General features: G+C 49.3%; 1 protein-coding gene across 14 annotated transcripts in view; it reads right to left on the bottom strand.

Moving 5' to 3' along the window:
* The window catches only part of LOC135940495 (serine/threonine-protein kinase tousled-like 2), a 33,167-nt gene that overhangs the window by 9,719 nt on the left and 4,052 nt on the right, over positions 1–19,396 (bottom strand). For 4 of the 14 annotated variants that reach the window (XM_065485410.1, XM_065485406.1, XM_065485404.1 and 1 more), the window contains 2 exons: positions 4,138–4,238; positions 3,614–3,820 (listed from right to left, as the gene is read on the bottom strand). In XM_065485410.1, coding sequence (XP_065341482.1) covers positions 3,614–3,820; positions 4,138–4,212 — 282 coding nt within the window. In that variant the 5' untranslated portion in view covers positions 4,213–4,238. Of the gene's footprint in view, positions 1–1,659; positions 1,838–3,613; positions 3,821–4,137; positions 4,239–4,930; positions 5,633–7,656; positions 7,850–10,942; positions 11,343–14,987; positions 15,323–16,721; positions 16,926–19,396 lie in introns of those variants that run through there. The other 10 variants (XM_065485411.1, XM_065485408.1, XM_065485405.1 and 7 more) reach the window with 10 other exon arrangements.

The following is a 19,396-nucleotide window of genomic DNA, read 5'->3' on the forward strand; positions in this document are numbered from 1 at the left end:
TTATTCGCCCGAGTTTCTTCACTTGAGAAGAATTTTCGCCATTCTTTGCCTTCTAATACTTAATTGTCGTTCATAACGCTGCCGTATTTTACTTTCACCTCTGATTTTATTGATTTACTGTCGTTGGCTCGTGGAGAGTTGTTGCTACTCATTGTCTGCTCACGAACAAAAATTTCCAGAAGCAATTCTCATGGATTGAATAAGCGTTGAAAATTAATTCGATGAGAGCGCAGAAAATTTGTTTACAGAGGCCAGCAGTTCTGTTTTGGATTAGATTTCATTTTCACCCTTTTTAACGCACTAGTTTAATATAAGATACTATTATTTAGCACCCCATTTTGTATTTCGTGGGCTCAAAATTGTACAAAAAGATTCCATGATTGATACATTGTGGCAGATGTAACGATATGCCGTTTTCACAGTTACTGAAGCACAGCATTTTCACCTCTTATAGTGCTCCACTAGGTTTTTTTGAATTGATTTCTTTACACCAATAAATTACATGTTGCTCAATTTCCACTACGAAAAAATATTTTGAGGTTGAGTAAGCAATTGTTTCCTAAACCCTTTTAAATTATATTGACACATACATATTATGTGGCACTAAATTATTGCATTTTTTCCCAACATTTTATACTTTTGTTTCAAATAGACTGGAGTATTAACTTCCACCAGTCAGTACGAGCAGAGGCTGACTGAGAGAGGCTACATTATTTCAAGTTGGTACACAGTGTTTGGTATTGTTGCGACGGCTCCTGAAGTATGTGTGTAATCGAGACGGGCGTACAAAAAGGTTGCAAACTGGCCATTGTGATCAAGGTCACCTTCTGGCTGGAGGTTGGAGACCTCGGGCAGTCAGCGGCTGGCGCTCAGGTGCCGCGAGCCACGGTGAAAAGGAGAGAAAGAAAACGAGAGATGAAATTGTTCTCGCGACGGCGATCAAATCGAATCGCTTGAATAATGGAGGAGGCGAAAACGTGCGGCGGGCGCACACAGCCGCGGCGACCAACGAGTGATTCGGTCACACGAGAGGAATTACTTGTATGGCCTTAAATTGGATCGATAACACCCACAATAAGAATAATAAGAACGAACGAGAGCGAGCGGCGCGAGCTGAGAGAGAGAGAGAGAGAGAGAGAGAGAGAGAGAGAGAGAGAGAGAGAGAGAGAGAGAGAGAGGGTTTAGGGTGGCGTGCATTATCATCTCAGTGCTGCCCCCCGAGCATATTGATGGAATTAGTCGCCAAGTGAGCAGGCCAATGCACGATAAAGCGAGAGCCTCCACCGATCGCAACCCGCGGGGTGAGAGGGAGAAAAAGGGCAACAGCGGAAAAGGAGCCGTTTCCGAGGAAATTGCGCGATGAGTCAGGCTGAGAAACGCGAGCAGCTATATACGTTTCGTGCACTATCTGCTCCGGAAGCTGGCTCTAAGATAAAATTTAGACTTCGTCCAAAGAAAACTTTGTTCTCCGCACAGGGCTTTTCCTTTCACTTGATGCGGAAACTTACTTCTAAATCGATTTTAAAACTTCTCTGCACCCGCTCCTGTGATCAGGCCGGATACGGATTAAAAATGCCGGCCTTTGTGTAGAATTCCAAGCCAAAGACACGTAAAATACCCCTGTGATTTCAGTCCAGGTGCAAAAGAAAAAATTTCTACCGAGGCAGGATCCCAGCGGAAGGCAGAGAAGAGGATCCAGGCAGACGAGTCGTCATTCACGGGGGGGAGCTGGCTGGTCACGACCCCCGAGCGTTTGTATGCATGTGTGGTGCTGAGCGGGGTGGCACGGTGGTGGCGGCGGCTGCTGCTGCTGCCTCTGTGTGTGTGTGTGAGTGTGTTTTATTTAGATTTGCCTGGTGAGGCTGTTGGCTTGCCTGTTTGAGCTAGCCCGAGAATAATCAATAACCAACGAGGTGACGTCATGTGTTGAGACATATCAAACAAGCTGCTGCGTTTTCAGCTACATCTACACCCTTTCATCCTTAATGCCGTTAAAGCAGCAGCGGGCGAGTGGCGAGAGCGGCCGCCGTTCGCTCGCTCGCCCCCGCCATATTTCGGCTACGATTGTGCGGTGCAGCACCATGATTGAATCGAGTCGTCGACGACGACGACGAAAAGCCAAAGCCGGCGGAACACCTCGCTCTCGCTTTATTAAAACAAGCTGCCGTCGTCCGTTTCCACATCCTCCCACCCACTTCTCGGATGGTCCACCATGTTTGATGGCAACCAAAAGTGGCAGCGCAGATAAAAGTGCTGCGCGAATCGGGGGCCTTGGACCTCTCGCGACGACACCGAGAGCTAGCCTCCTGCTGCGGCTGCTGCAGGGGCGGCTCCGAAAGAGAGAGAGAGAGAGAGAGAGAGAGAGAGAGAGAGAGAGAGAGAGAGAGAGAGAGAGAGAGAGAGAGAGAGAGAGAGAGAGAGAGAGAGAGAGAGTTCGCCATTGTGGCAGGTGCATGGCTGCTCGGCACTCGGGCAAAAAGTTTATTCACACCGCTCGCTTGCTCGCTCGCTCGCGCGCGCGATGCAAGTCAAAGCAGCAGTCGATATCCGCCGACGGAAAATTGGCGGCGCTCAAACCGGGCAAATATGGCTGGCAAGCTTGCTTGCTAGCTGGCCGTGAGTGAGCGAGCGAGAGAGATGCGATCGCACACTTTCAACACCATCGCGCGCACCACACACATTCGATGCTCGACGTCATTTTCGCGAGGGACGGAATTCCGGGCTCCCTGAACGAAATGGCCTCGCCTTTTCCACGGGAAATGTATATTTCCTACAAAATGGAGCCTGCAGCGACGCTGATTTTTCACTACGTGTTGCAAATTTGCAAATAAGAAAATGCCGATGAGGTTGCAAACTGTGAGATGGTTAATAAGGAAAGTTGTCGGCTGCTCTTAATTCTCGGTGACATTTGTGGGCATTTAACCTACATTTGCGATTTGTATTTAGATTCATCTGAGATTTTTTTCTTAAAAGTAGATCTGTACTGGTCACTGGAAAATTCATTTATCCTTCATCTTTTATTTTCTATGAAAATTTTGAAACACCTTAAATTTTCAAAGAGTGCTGTTTAAATTTCCCGAGAAAATTTGCTCCAAAGTATGATAGCTCGCCCAAAAGAAATAGAAATCACGTGAAAAGATAGGAACAAACCCGTTTAATTTCTTGAGAAATTAGGTTACTTGGTCCAGATTAGATTTTTGCTCATTGAAGAAAATCATTTTGAGAGATTTCACAGGATAAATGATCCAATGTGGACCACTTGTTTGAGCAAACAATGCAAAATATTGTTAGTCGTTGTCCAGTTATGATCTACTTTATAAGTATGAGCCAGTAAATTGCAAACTACTACAGCACGAGCGGAGCAACCGCGCAACTTCTGAGCGAAATCGATGACCTGCGAAAGCGGTGCGCAAGCAGCAAAACATATTGTGAGTGAAGAAGTAAGGCGTCGAAAATTCAAATGATCTGCTATTACAAGCCCGATAGGCGCGATCCAGGTCAATCTAAAAAATTTGTCCGAAACGAGTGTCTTGTTGGCCCAGTCGTGACACCGAATCGCAAACGAAGGGCGAAAAGACAGAAAGGTTGAGAGTGTAGAGCAATGGTGTCTCACCTGCTGCTGGAGTGGTGGCCTCGGGTCAGGTACGCGGGCAGTGCTGCCAGCCGCGTTCATCACCATCCACTCGAGAGGGTTGGACGCCGCCGAGCCGGAGGGCATGGCACATCGGGCGCCCACGGCCGAGCTCGTCGGGGGAGGCGGGGGCGGGCCTGCGACGGTCGGACACTGGCAGGCGGTCGACGGGCAGTACTCCGGCGGGCCCTACACCAAAAAGGCCCTCGCGTTATACAAGCGGCAAGAGGTAACCGCGGGGAGAAGGGAAAACCCGGACATTTTTCAACTGTCCGCGATGCAAGAGAAAACAGCAAATAATAAAATGTTTGATTAACGCGGTGGAAGAGCGAAATAGACTCTTTCCGTCTTTTGGCCTCGCAGGAGAGCAGAACTTTTTTATTTTTGGAACACCAAGACACTCTTGGGGCATGCACCGCTCGCGCAGACGGACTTTCAAGATTAAAAAATTCGTACCCGAGCATGCACGAGGGGTGTGCGGAAGGGAGGCGGAAGGGTATACTCACTCGAGACGCGCCGAGGAATCGGGCCTCCAACAGTTCCTGCTTCCTCGGGTCGATCGCCTGAGGAAAATTCTCCATTTTGGGGATCCCTGTGGCTACTGCGCCTGCAACAAAGAAACCAAGAAGAGTCAGTCGTCATTCAGTCAGCTGTTGGTCGGCGGGCGCGCACCGTCTCTCGCGGTCGAGCCAATCATTTGTAACAATAAGCGAGCGGCCTGACAAATAATAATTTCACCGCTGGGTCGAGAGAATGCGACAGTAACAAGTAATCAGCGGTGACAGCCGCAGAATGCGAGGCATTAAAATAGACACTCTTTAGAAAGAGAATAGCGCGCCGCGGCAGCGATTCTGCCACATCACATGTTAGTGTGTGTGTGTATGTTCGGTGTGCCTCTGCCGTCGAGAGACACTAAATTACTTTGCAGTTTCCTTCGGTGCCAACTCGCAGACGAAACACGCTCGTTAAAAAGCGCTTGAGGATCCGATCGCTCGGATTTCGGCGGTGATCAATTTATTTCGGGAAGTAAAATCATAAGTAGTAGCGAGAGGAGGCTAGCGGCCGCGCGCGCGGGGGGATGATTGTGAAGCAGCATGTCCCACATAGAGCAGCAGCAGCACGTAAGCAGCCGCATATATATCGATCCATTGAAACCAAGTGGAAAGAAAAAGAGTGTAAGGAGCAGCACCTATTCTATTTTCGTGGGGCATCTGACTGAGCGAGTGCAGCTGCGGCGGCGGAGACGGCGGCGGCGGAGGGCAAGGGGAGCGGGAAAGGGCGAATTTCAGCAGTACCTACCGCCATTGTACTTGACCATAGTCGGTGGCGAGAGGCGTTCAACTCGGTCGGCCGGCAGCCGCACGCGTACTCTCCTCCGATTTCAGAGCTACGCGATATTAAGCAGTGACACAATCCGAAAAGGAACGAAGAAAAGAGTTGTTGTTAGTTTGCAGAGCGCCCTTGAGCGCATCAAAGCTTTGCGCAAGTGCGTCATATTCGGCCAGTGCGAGAGAGTGTGCCTCTCGAGCTCGTTCCACACACACTACACCACACCTAATGTGACCCCACGGTAACAGCGGCAGCAGCTAAGCGCCTAACAACTTCAAACAAATCAGAGGTACCAACGCAACCCCCGGCAACAAAAACGCCGAGGCAGCCAGCCAGCCGTCGCTCTCTGGCAGGCAGCACGCGCTCGCTCGCTCACTCTTTCGCTCGTGTGTGTCAGGATCATGCGTATTAAATCCGTATCAGGCCGCTGTGATACTACATCAGCTATCGATTGGCCAAGGAGATGCCCCAAGCAGGCCAATTCGCGTGCATGGTCACTGCTAATTTGCCAAACTCGGGGGCCGAGGCGAGCGCCCGGCGCCGCCCGCAGCCGCCACTCTCTAAAGCGCCGGAACGCCCTTCCAATGCTGGGCGCAAAATTCGCATCGTTTAAGTCATCAACAGGTCTAATAAAAGGTGAAAGGCTGCGTGCGGCGCTTTTCATTTTGACGCCCGTTTTTGTCGCGTTACAATTTGGAGCGGAAAATTTCACGGCGCCTCTTTGAATAAATAAAAAAATTTGCACTTAGAATTTTTTCTGTATAATCATACATAAAAATCATAGCTAAAATATTGGGACAAGTGCTGTTCCCCATTACACCTCCATGAAATTTCGCCTGTGAACGAGCCATTTAAAATTTAAATGGACTAATGTTGCAGCCCTTTAATATCACTAATTTTGACGCTAGGTAACCATTTCAACTGCGTTTTCCGCTCAATTCAGACAATAATTTGTCCTCGACAGTCGGCAAGCTGCGTCCGACAAGTTTCGACGGCACTGCCCGTGCACTCGGAAATTAGGTCAAGCTCGCGAGGGTCGGCTGCGAGCAATCAAGCCAAATCGTCCAAATGCGATTTCCCAGCGCGAGCAGAGGCGAAAAATCGAGGGCGAATATTTCTGCACTTGTGCGGCGTTGCTAATGTGGAAATTACCCCGGTGGACTCGTCTCTCCACTGTTAATTTCCCCGCCCGGGGAGGCACGCCAGATAATGTGGAGCAGGCGAGAGAGAGCAAGCATATCGCACACACACTGAGGGTTGTTTAACAATCGTGGTGTGCCTGCTGCTGGGCCTACAAAATAATCAATAACTTTGCAAGGTACACTGCGCGGCTAGAGAGATGGGTAACCATGCAGTCGAACGCGTTTGACTCGCAGTTTATAATTCGCCCGGCCGCCAGCCAGCCAACCCCCACAAGTTGGCATAAAGACGTGACTAGGGGTGAGAGGCATGGCTGCGCACTTGGCTACGCAGTTGCCATGCTGCCCCCAGATGAATTCGACAAACTTTCCGGCCGCACCACCACCACCGTGGCCGCTAATTGTTTCGAGCTCCGATAAGAAGCAATATTATGCGTAAACGAAATAATATGGCGCAGTTTTTACCAAACATGGAGGCCGAGATGCGTTCGTCAGCGAGCAGAGAGTACATCATTCGCTTGCGGGGCAAACCTAAACAGGCTGCATTAGAAGAATCGCCGGAAATGGTAATGATGACGGATGACGTGGATGTTGACGGCGCCCAAGGATTTATTTTATTTCCAAACATTTCTTCTCGGCCGGCATGATAAAATGAAAATTTTCTCGCTCTAACCGGCCGACGAGCGTTCATTTCGCAGCTCGCGCCCCGGTAGGGTTTCTTATCACACGGCCGCGCCGAGCGATTTCGTGTAAGAACAATCCTAGCTGTTGCCGATGCTTTTCACGACGGCGACGGTGTGCCCGTGTGTGTGTTTAAAATGGCGTCAAACTATATCAACTTCACAGAGTTTCGAGCTCGGCTGTGAAAGCAAGATGTACGTGTGAGCCCGCCGTGCACTACCCATGTAAATATATGTATATCTGCCTCTCGGGTGGGGCTTCGGCTTTGTGAGCTCACTTAGCGAGAGCAATGGCGGGTGCAGACGGCACAAAAATTCTTGACGTGCTGCACCAAAAATCAGAGCGCATGCACTCGTGAATGGAGCTTTTATCAGATTTGCCTCAATCTCGTTAATTGAACAAATCTCGCAGCGGCTGCCAAAAGATAGGAGCCAAGAGCGGGTTCGCAAAGGTTGGCAAAACCGTTTGCCAGCCGACGACGAAAAAATGCACGGATAGAGATAAGGGCGACCCACGACGGCGGCCAGATAAAATTAAACGCACACTGGAGGAAAATCGAGAGGAAAGAAGCTGCTTCAAAACTCAAATGTCACGTGACCCGCGAGTTTTGCGCATGCAGGCAGGCAAGGCCAGCAGCAGCGGCGACGGCGGCGACTGTGTATGACACTCCATCCGCGGCAAATAATATCACTCTTGTCAAAAAAAAGCACCGTGTCGTCAACGCAGCTTACAAGGGAGCCAGGGGGAGGGGGCTGCAAGTAGTGCGATAATTTATCGATTAAATTAGACCGTTCGGCAGGGGGGCTGGATGCGTGACCAAACCGAGACAAAAGGAAAGTGGAGAGGAATTGATCGGGATTTTGTATGTATACTTACTACTCATAACAGAGAGCTGGCCGCTGCCGGCCGACGTGAGCCTTAAAGCTGAACCGAACCACCGCGATGTGATCCGCACACACACTCTTTTATTACATCAATGCGCGCTCGCTGGCCCGCGAGGAGAGCACAGGCCGTGTGTGGTTGTTGCTCTCTCTCTCGCTCTCGACTCGCTCTGCTCTGCTCTCGCGCCGCGCTCTCTCTCTCTCTCTCTCTCTCTCTCTCTCTCTCTCCCTTATGGTGGTGTAAATCTAACCAACCCCGTTGAGTAGTGACCTTTGTGGCGCCCAATCATTATCCCGAGAGAACATCAAGCAACACTCCTGCGCCTCTCAAAGTTACCATGGAAACCGAATATCCGAGGCAGCAGCACTTGAATCTTTTTTCCTTCGCTTGGGCATGACAGCGTTTACTTCCGAGGAATGCCGTTCGCGGGCGGGCGTGCTACTACAAAGCACCAGCGCCTACAATAATGTGTGCTCGCTCGCTCTGCAACCTGCACGTCAGCCAATATGGTCGCTCGCAGCGTTCGCGAATTTCGCCAAAATCGTGCTGGCTGCTGTTGCTCCGCTCGTCAAAAGCAAAACCAACGCAAACGAACGGAAAGAATGAACCGTTTCAGACTCGTGTCCGATTTAAGCGGCTTTGGCTTCGTCTCGTGGATTGTAACATGTTCAATGAACTCGGGGCTATCGGTTGTTGCATTTAAGGCGTGACTTTCGCTTTCCGAGATAATGTAGGTCAAGTAGCCTAAATTGAATCGCAATTGAAAAAATCTAAACAAAGTTTTTGTTGCATTACTGACACACTGATAACTTCGCAATAAAAATAATAAACAAATTATAAAAACGTTGCGAGCACTGTTTTGTTTCAGCTACGATCAATATTTTATGTTTGGAAGAGCAAATTGCATGTTATTAAATAGCTGTTGAACAGATTTGAATCAGACCTATTTTAGAACTGACCACCAGTGCAAAGCGTCCAAATGTTTATTGCGTCGCAGATGTGAATGACAAATGAGCCGCTGTGAGCAACAAATCGGACGGCCGAGGGGTGGAATCTATGCTTTAATTTCTCGCCCTTGGAAAAGCCATCGTTTTTACCTTCACCGCTTGCAGCTAGCAACACAAAACTTTCGGCCATGCGCAGCGTTCAATACTGAAAATTACCAAACGAAACGTCCGCCTATCATCCGGCTTCCGGGAAAACGGTTTGCCCAACATTTCCTTGCGGCAGCAGCGATTGGGCGTTCCACTCGTTAGAGCGGCTTTTTATTTTTTTGCTCGCGAGTGTGTGCTGTGTTTGTTGCGGCGCCGTGCACGCGTGCGAAAAACAATGCGACACCGCGGGCAGCCCGAGATAAGAAGGTGCCAGCCTTGGCGAAAAGTTGGCAGCGCCGCGCGCGCACAAAGGTGAACAAAATTGCAACCTGCTAATGTGATGAGCCAGCCAGCCAGCCGGCAGGCGATGCCCTTTCACTAGCGTGCGCGTACACCGCGCGCGAGAGCGAGAATCGGCAACGCCGCACCATTGTAACCGGCAGATTCCTCTCGACGTGCACGGTGAAATGAACGGACGGACGGACGACAACATTATTCGAGCGAGCACCTATAATAATATGGACGCCAGCGTTTTAAATATTCCCTCTGCGGCGGCGGCGGCAGCGGCCACCGCCGCGTATAATAAAATCCAACAAGGCCGAGCATCCTATTTGAAAAGATGTGCGCGAGCTGGGGCACCGAGTGAGGTGGCACTGCAATGCTTTCTATCCTTCGCCCGTTGCCATTTTCGCATGCAGATTTTCGGCCCAAGATCACGACGCCGCCGCAATTATTATAACTGTTCTAAATAGAGTACAGGTAGGTGGAAGGAATGCGAGACGCGTACCAGGTTAATTCAAGCGTCTGGCTCGCCTGCCGCGATTGTGCGAAATTCGCACCGTTCGCCATCCTGCGAATGATCTCAACTGAATCAGTCCGATTGCGAAATTACGAGCAGAGTTGATGATTCACATTTCTTCAAACAATGCAACCTTTGCTCGACTGCAACATGAGTAATTTCTCGTATTTTACCTTGAAATATGCAGGTTGTGTTGCAGTATGCGCGTCAGTCCTTTGACTTACAATGGCAAGTCGTACGTTACAGAACAACAAATATGTATAAAAAACCTCAACAAACTGGTTATCATCGGCAAGAAGCAATGATTCACAGGGAAGCGATTAGAAAGCAACCACTAATAAAAATGGCTACGTTCAAAAATAATAAAACGAATAAAACAAAAGAAACTACACCTTTTAGGTTTGTTGTAAGAGTCAAATTCCAAGATTCAAAGGTCGCTTTTGAGACGACAAATTTAACAATTATGACGAAATCATAAAAGCTCTTTACTTGTTATTTATTTAGAAATAAAATTCGATCAAATATCAAATATTATTTTGAAGCTGTGGTTTCGATTTCAACTCGTTCCCGCCAGGCTACAGCGCAAATTTTCATTCCGCTCGCAGGAACGGATTTCCGTCCGGCTCCGCCAGCACCGGTCGATAATCAGAAAATTTTAGCAATGCCACGGGCTGAGCCTGAGCAAGTAAAAGTTAAAAGTCAACACATGCCGAATAACCTTCTCTGGCTAATTTTAGCCCACCTAAACTAAATAGGCAGAGGTACGAAGGACTGAAAGAGAGAAGGAATCGGCAGGCAAAACGCAAAACAACTGCGTCGGCAGCACGAATTTGCGTCAGCACGCGCAATCAATCCGCACGCATACTAATGAGGGGGTTTGCGGCGGCGAAATAAACGCAATAAAAAAATGGCGTGACGCAACTGCGAATGCAGCACACACACACGCGGCTGGATACAACAAAACAACAAAAAGGCAGCCGGAAAGCCGCGAGTAGCAGAAGCAGTAGCAGCGGTGGTGGTTGCGTCGGAGCAACCGAATCATCGGGGGTGTTGCGCAAGGCAGCAGGCTGGAAAATGTCGCTTTTTAATAGATCGAACGAGCGAAGCAGGCCGAGCCGCGAGTCGCGGCGATAATGTTGGAAAGGAAGACGATAATTACGGCAACGCTGCATTGTATAACGAGATTGAAGAAATTACTACGGCGCCCGCGAGTGAACGAGCCGAGCCGAGTGCGCCCGCTCGTTCGCAGGGCGACCAGACCAACGCTGCTGTGGCTGCTGCTGCGGCTCACTTGCGTTTCCAGATTCCAAAAATAACCAACTACTTGCTCGGTATCGGCGAATCGGACCGAATCGACAATCGGATCGATCGGCCGGGGCTGGCTCACCTTTGAAAGCGGTGCTGTATCCGTGATGGTAATTGCTATGTGCTGAGCACTCGGCCATAACCTGCGCTGAATAATGATACCACAATGAGGGTGTACATGGGAAGGTAGCAAAACGCACACACGACTACACGAGCGGACGGGCGGGCGAACAGACGGACGGACGGAGCAGCGCTCCGACCAACTCACAACAGTAGTCCAAACACTTCTACTCGCTCTTTGTCTGTCTCTCTCTTTCTCGCTCGCTGGCTCACTCACTCACTCGCGCGCTGGCTGCTACGTTATGTGATGTGATGGGTAAAATAAAAAGAGGCCTTTTGTTCAGCCCGTTCGCTGTGCGCTCGATAGAGACCTCTAAAGGCAACAAATATTAACCTCCTTTAAGCACATTCAATTAAATTTAGCCGAGCGCTGATATGGGCGTGTGAGTGAGTGAGCCAGCCAGCCAGCTAGTGTTTGCGTTGCGCGCTTAATAGCTGCATCCTCCGCAGAGATGGTGCGCTCGCTGCTTTGATTTCACGCTTCCATGGCTCATTTTATATATTTCGCGGCGCCTGTTTTTGGGCAGAGTTGCTGAACTGTTTCACTGTTTCGTAATTCGAGTTGCCGAGCAACTAATTTGCGTCGAGCAACCAGATTTTCGGGGTCATTAGCTGCGCTACCGAAATCCGTGTCAAAGACAAAGTACTCTGCTTCTCTTCTTCTTTACGTGCTGCGAAGCAAACGACGAGCAACGTTTTTAAGTTGTTTGTCGGACGATAAGATTCCTTGGAGGTTGTTATTTAAAATAATCAAATTGACTAGTCACTACAATGTTGCCAATCGTATAGTTAAGGTTATAAACAAATGAAAATACAAGAGCTGAAGCAGCGCCTCCGTGTCAGATGAGCATTCCAGTGTTTGGAGCTGATGTTGATCGATGTTCTTTTGTGTTTGATAATCTATTTTTAAGTAACGTGTTTCCAGCACAAATTAATTGTTCCAATTGAACAGAAAATTTTCTTCCACGAATCGCCTACCCAACCAGCGTGTCTGTCGAGCCATTCTGGCCAGAATTCACTTAATCCGTGAATGCTAAACTAATTAAAAAGTGGCAACTCGCGTCGAGTGCAGCAACGTCGAAAGAACAAGCTGAAATTCCTCGCTCTCCGTCGGTCGCCATTAAAGACATAATAAAAATTATTCTTGCGAAGGAGAGGTGGCGGTGTCGGTGATTATCGCTAGGCTTGCTGAGTGAGCGAGCGTGTGTTGTTTGTATGGTGTCATCCAGTTCTGTGGAATATATGTGTACAAAGCAGCCACGGGATGCTGTGTTGCCAAGCTCTTAATATTGATCCGGGCAATATCACACACACATACTCGCTGGCTGGCTCACAAGAGCGGCAGCTAGCTCTCTCGCACTCACAACACAGATTTTCGAGGTTATCCGCCGTAATGCATTCACACAAGGGGGGCACAGCGGCTGGGGAGCTGCGGCGCGCGGTGAATTTAATTCCGCCGCTCTGGCGGCCCCAGCGTTTTCCGTTTGCAATCGAAGCAAAACTCGGCCAGGTGGGCCGCTCGCTCTTTCCGTTCGTTTCGTCTTCTCGAGAGTCACGTTGATTGGGCATCTGATTGAGTCGCCCGACGGCCGCCATTACAGGTCGCCGCCGCGTTTTGTGCCTTTGGTCAAATATGCACACATCCGATTCGAAAATAAATGGCCCTTGCGTCTATTTTTAGCCGGCCGTGTGCGTGTGTGTCTTTCTTTCGCGCGGTGCGATCGGTAGGGGTTGACTGCTCGCGACTTGACGCAAAAAGGGGGGCGGCATTTACATTATTTTTAATTTCACAACGGCAGCAGCAGAAGCAGCAGACGCCTCCGTCACTCGCTCGCTGCGTTGATGCAACAACCCCTGCTTGCAATTAGGAAAAGTCTCCATTTTGTGATGCGCACTTTTAGCCGCGGAGAATGACGCACAAAACAGAATCACCCAGAGATGTACGAGAAACATACATCTATGGAATCACCTCACAAAAGAGTTTCATTCACAAAGTATTCTGTTGTTTCTTCTTTTAAATAAAATAATGTCCTTAGATTTACCGACCAGAAAATCTAGAAAATCGTTAAAATGTCAGGTGGAAAAAAATAGGAAATCAATCCTCAAGAGAATCTCGCTTCTCGCACAGAGCCCAAATTCGACACGGACCCTGCTGAACATGAGAGAACAAAGCCTTGGAATTTTTAAAATCCATTCGATCCCTGGAAGCGAAGCGGCAGCGGCGCGCGGTGGTGAATCTATTTCAATGTTAACCCGACCATACTGCAGCACGACTTTGGTTGGTCGGTTGATAGAAGGGGTTCAACAGTTGAGTCAACGAGTGTACAAATAAGGCGGCGGTATGTGCAAGACGAGAGAGTGTGTGTTAGAACTGCTAGGCCTGTGCTAAGCTGTGAGAGGGTTGGTTGCTTGCATGTTTGGTAATCAATACCGAAAGGGCCAGTTCGCATCCACGCGAGGAGAAAGGAGCAAAGAGCAGTCAGCGAGCAGACAAGCGGCCCCGATCGCGGTGGGGGCGGTGCCGAAAATCGGGAATTAGGCCGCGGGAAAATTCGGCGGCGAGGAAGCCCCCGCAGTGCGCGCGAGTCACGTGCGCCCGCGACACCCGACCGATTTGCAGCACACATTTTTTCTCTCCGCTCGGCTTTTTGGCACATCTCGCGCGGCGCTCGGGCCCCGTTCGCGCCCGTCCGTCGGGCGGAAGTCGAATTTTCGCAAAGCCGCTGCGGCGGGAATTGATTATGCTGCACGCCAAGGGGGTTGCAGTGCGGAGGGGTGAGTGTGAGATGAGAGCCAACCAGCCAGCAAGCAAGCAAGCATGACATTTTGCACATCTTCGCCAGGCGAGGAGCCGAGAGCATCTTTCACGGGGCATAATGGAACTTGACACACACGGGGTGACATCTTGTCGCTCTAGGGCAGACTAGATTGATACAAAAACCCCCGTGGAATGCACACACACACACACACACACAAGCACGCCGAGCGGGCGGGCGTAAGCAGGCGGGGATAAAAAGCGGAGCATTGTGAGCGCCGCTCGTGGAAACGAGCGGGCGGAGAGCAAGCAACAATCTGCTGCTGGAAAAGAGGATGATGATAATATGGCGGAGCAAAACCAGCAGCACCGACCGCGGTGGCGACTGCGAATGCACACGCTGGCCGACTGAAAAGCCAATTTGGCGTGCCGAGCGGTTTTTCCGCTAGAAAACTCCGACGAGTGCCACTTTTGAATTTTCGCCTTGCCGGCCGGCGCCGACACTCAACTAATGCGACCGGCCGCGCCGAGTTGACCGTATTATTCGCAGCTCTGCACGCGCGGGCGAGTTTTTGCACCAGTCGAAATCAGTGGCCTTCCTCTTTATCTATTTCTGTCAAAGAAAATCAATAATGGAAAAGACTTGGCCATTACGCCATGGCGCTGGCTGCTCGCTGGCTGCTTCACCCTCCCTCGAGTGAGCCACCTACACGGCGGGCCGAGCCGAGAAGCGCCACCGCGACACGCAGCAGCAGCAGCCTTCCGCAAAAATGCGTGTGCACCGCCATTTAATTCAAACAGAACGGCCGGCCGAGTGGGTTCGGGCGAAAGAAGGAGTGGCAGCCGAGGAGCTGTGAAAATACATCCGAGGTGAAAAGCCAGCCTAACATGGAGGCTGATGATGATTATCGCCGCTTGATACGTAATGGCACGCGCGCCTGGCTGCCCGCTCAGCAAGCGCTGGAAGGGAAAAAAATGCTCCTGCCGAACGAGCAGTAAACAGATAAATAAATGAAAGGTCTCGTCAGGTGTTTATAAAAAAGCAGCCGACATTGTTTTGTGAATCGAGTGCATTTACGACGAGCTGCCTGTTCCATTTTATTATACACCTGCCGCGCGCGAGTAAGCCGCGAGACCCCACCTCCTGCTCGGCTCGTCTGCGGTACGGAGCGGGAGCTGTTAAAGCACACACACAACAGTGTCGCGCGCGATAAAAATTAACAAAGAAACAAGTTGTCGGCGGCCGACTCACCAAACATCTCAGCGGAAAACGTGGTGCCTGCTGATGATGGTCGACGACGGGAAGCGCGCTGAGCATATTATCTCGCGGCGACTGCAGCTCCGCGCAAAGACGAGCGGGGTCTGAAAGGCAGCGCGACGGCGACTGCCGTTTCTATTTCCACGTTCGGTCCGTGTGTGAGTGAGTGTGTGTGCGAGTCCAATAAAAAGCTGCTGCCTTGATACACAATCACACACACACTCACAATGGCGTGGTAGGAGAGGATGCCTCGGTGTAAGCAAATGCACGGAGAGCGACCGCCACCACTCACTCGCCGCCACCGACTAACTAATATTGTCGGTCGGTCACTGACTAACTAAAATGAATGCTGTTCGAGTGAGTAGTAATGCAATCCCGGCCACCGCCGCCGTGTCGACGAGTCAGCGAGCGCGTTCACAAAACACAACACACGGTTGCCAAGCTTCAATAATTAGGAGGATTCTGATAGGGAATTAGGAAACGGGTGGGCACGCGGTCACGCCATACCTGCTAAATAAATTATATTGCACCTTTGCAGGCTACTTTGACATTATATTTATTTTTTATATTCCTGCGGCGGCGGCCTTCGGTGGTTGGTTCCGTGGCGCTGCCGCCGAGATTGCGAGCCGAATTAGACGGCGAAATATTTAACTACCAGAGAAGCTCGTAAAAGTAAGCGTATAAGTCAATTTTACAGCAGTTAAAAAGGGTCGTTTTATACGGCCCAACTTGTCTGAGCCACCTAGGAACTAAAATGAACGAACGGTTCACTTTACTTGACGACTCACAGCTCCAATTGATAGCTTCCTGCATATTTGTGTTCATATCGCGTGATTTGTTAATCTGATCGATTCCAAGTTATAGTTATTGAGTGAGCACAACAAGCCTGTAAAAAGATAATATAGCTTGCTGAGTTGGCTTTTTAAATAATTCGAGCACTCAACGAGCACGAACTCGAAAACCCCGTGGGACTGGCTTGCTTCTTATCAGATTTTGCGTTTGAAGTTTCATTTCCTTTATTTTGACACAGCAAGGAAAATTATGTTCGGTGCAGCATAACAACGAGCGTGACGCCCATTCTTATCAACAAGCGAGCCAGTTTTGAAATCGAGCAGGCGAATAAGAAAGCAGAAGTGGAGCGCCGCGGTTGTCGCCGATTCAATCCGAGTGTACATCCTTTTAACTAAGTGCCTTGGTTTTAATCAGGGAGGCTGTCCGCCGCGACGCAGCTTCTTTGTTGCCATGTGTTGAGCCGCTCGCCGTGTAATAAGTTACATACATTTTTGTGAGTTTCTGACTGTATACCTTGGGGCGCAGCCGCTGCTTCCTCTCTCGCACTCGCGGGATTGAAACTCGCGCTCGCTCGCTCTCTCGACTCGCGCGGCCTGCCTGCCTGCCACCTCCAAAATAGGAATGTATCAGGCCACCGAGCCAACAGCACGCATAAATGGCCGCTTATCTGGCTGGCATTCTTTCAGTATGACCTTGATTATCTGCTTCTGAAATTATGCTGCCGTTGTTTCTGCGCCGGCCTAGCGCGCTTGCAGTTTTCTCCGGGGGGCCTCGCGAGGATAAAAACACGACAAGAACTGATTTATTAGCATTTCAATTTGGAACAAACTCCATATCCGCGACCATTGATGTCTTATGTATGTCATCCGAGCCGGAATAATTTATAATTTACAACGCGAATAAAATTAGTAAATTAAGTAAAAGGATTAAACTCACAACCAAAACAACAGAAAAAACACGAACTGAAACTGAACTATCCAAACGCGGCGTGGAACACAGTCGGTCACAAGGGTAGAAAGTGGATGACACTGAGTGCGGGCGCAGGAGCGGACGCACTCGACGCACTGACGAGAAAGACGGCGTGGCGAGCACATGGTCGGGCGTGCGCGGCGGCTCCGGCGACGGAGGCTCCGCGCGCCTCGACACCCGGCCTCTGAATAAGGCATTGAATCAAACAGTTGCGCTGGCTCGGCTGCCGCGGCCTCCTCCCTCCCTCGCTCGTCGCTTCCCCAGTTTACGTCACACAACCTGCTCCTCGATCGCCTCGCCGTGTGAGCCCGCTCGCTGAATGGCAAGGCGCGAGAGAACGCCGGCGCGCGCGCCACTCAATACACTCACATAACACACACACACACACACACTACTCGCGGCACAAGCTGCCGGCTTACGGCTTCTTTTTGCCTCTCGCCGATAATCAGCACGGCAATTATTTCACTCCGCCGCCAATTAAAACTGTAACGCGAAACTCCAGTCGACAAGGCGTAAACTTAACTGATTCTGCACCGAATTGATTTGTAATCGCGAATGACAAATAAACTATTTTGTTTCTGTCAACAGTGTGGAGTTTTAAGTTATTTATGTCTTCCTCCTTCTACCAGCAGGATTGAGAAATACACAAACTTTACACGCCTGATTTCAATTCTTGTTTGGCTTGAGAGGAAAATGTTTCATTTATCGAACAAAATACGATTTTCTGTGACCATCAAGAACTTGCAACAAATTTCAATAATGATTTTTATTTCGAATTTTATACGGCAACAATAGCTAACCTTTTAGTGTAAATAACATGTAAAAGAAAATTATGCTTCCCCGATTTTGTTTAGATGACAGCACAAGGTAGGCCAAAGCATAACATGAATGTCTTGCGGGATGCATAACTAGCAAGTGTTCTCACCGGCAGTCGGTCTCATTGTCAGCGAGCGAATTAACTGCTGAATCTGATATTCCAGGATAATCTTCTCATAATCCCATTTTTTAGTTCTTTAAAGTGCCACTAAACGAATCAAGCGCTCATCCCGAGACGTCAACGGCATTTTACTGTTACGGCCAATCAGTGTAGCAGTAAAATCGGTATAAAAAAGTCGTTTACCGTCCGAAAAAAGCTTGCTCACAATGACATCAATTATAGACAAGTTCTGCGGAGCATCATAAAGTTTCTCCTTATTTGCATTTTAAGCAGATTTCAGTTTCGGGCATAGGCAGCCGAGAGAAAGCGGCCGCCGACGAAATCCGCTCGAGCAGCCGGATTCGCAGTTTGCGCCCCCTGATAAGAGGGCTTTTCCGAGCTGCGAGCATGACCGATTCCGAGTAAACACAGGTGGTAGGTGAGACGTGTGTTTTAAATGTGTGCCAGGGTACTCGGAGGCAGACAAAGCAGGCAGGCAGGCAACAGCATCAGCCTGGCGGATCAATGATTGGCCTTATAGCGAGCGCGACACGAGGTCACATGTACGTTGCTCCATCCAGCAGCACTCGCGCACGCCATGCAATCGTGTGTGTGTTTATCATTGCGCTGTTGTCACCTTCAAATATGGCAGCCGAGCAAGCGGCCGCGGCAGCGGCTCGAAATTCGTTTTCGGCTCGGAAATTCGAGCCGCCGGCGACCGGCGACGACAACGGTGCGCGCTGCGTGCAAACCGGCGGCGAGAACGAGCGACTGAGACCAGCCGGCGACGCCATTCGCCAGCCCGCCCGCCGGAGCCAACTGTGCCGCAGTGCAAGTGGCTTGCTTCTGCTCTTACTTTAGACAACGAGTGCGAATTTTAGATGAAAACTTTTGCGTTTAAGTCACCATTAAGACGGACATTTTCGGGCCCGCGCGACATTTAAATCCCAGCCAAATGTTTCATGGCGCAAGCAAAAACTTTGCTTCAACTTTCTGCAATTCCACTCAGATTTGCTTAGAAACTTCCCCTCTTGACTCTGAGAGGAAATTAAGTGTACGAATATTAAGTTTTCCGGTCTTTCAGTTTAGCCAACCATTTAAGTTAAGATTTGGAAAAGCTGGTGTATTCTAATGAAATTTATTTAAATCAGGAAGTACCAGTTGAAGCCACTTTGGAAACGCACATTTCGCTGCTTTACAAGGAAAACTTATTTGAATCTCAAGAATTCCAAGAAGTAGCAAAGCGATCGATAATTCACTGTTTTGATAAAATTGTATGCTTTTCGCTTCCCAAGAGCAGCTTTTTGCTAGTTCAATTGATCAGCAAAAATGCACTTCAGACACAACGCGCAAGTTTAAAAATATACGAGACCAAACTTATGCAACCTGCGCAGCAATTTTGCTTGAATATTATTTGTCTTTTGGTCTTGGTTACCAAATTAACCTGTGATGTTTGCTGAGCCTTTGCACCAAAATGGCCGCTGTCAACAGCCGAATTTTCAGTAAGCTGCAATCACTCTTGCGCATGCACTTTCAATACTTGAAATCGGAGCTACCTTGTAATTGTTATTTCGATTGAAATGACTACTCATTACTCCAACATTTAATGAGATGGTATTAACCTCAATCCTTATCAATTATCCGATAAAACAAATTTTAGTCACAAAGAAATTTAAAGCCAAAAAATGATTTTTTCTTAAATGAAACAACGCAACAACACGATAAC

The sequence above is a fragment of the Cloeon dipterum genome, chromosome 3, assembly GCF_949628265.1.
Source record: "Cloeon dipterum chromosome 3, ieCloDipt1.1, whole genome shotgun sequence".
NCBI lineage: Eukaryota > Metazoa > Arthropoda > Insecta > Ephemeroptera > Baetidae > Cloeon > Cloeon dipterum.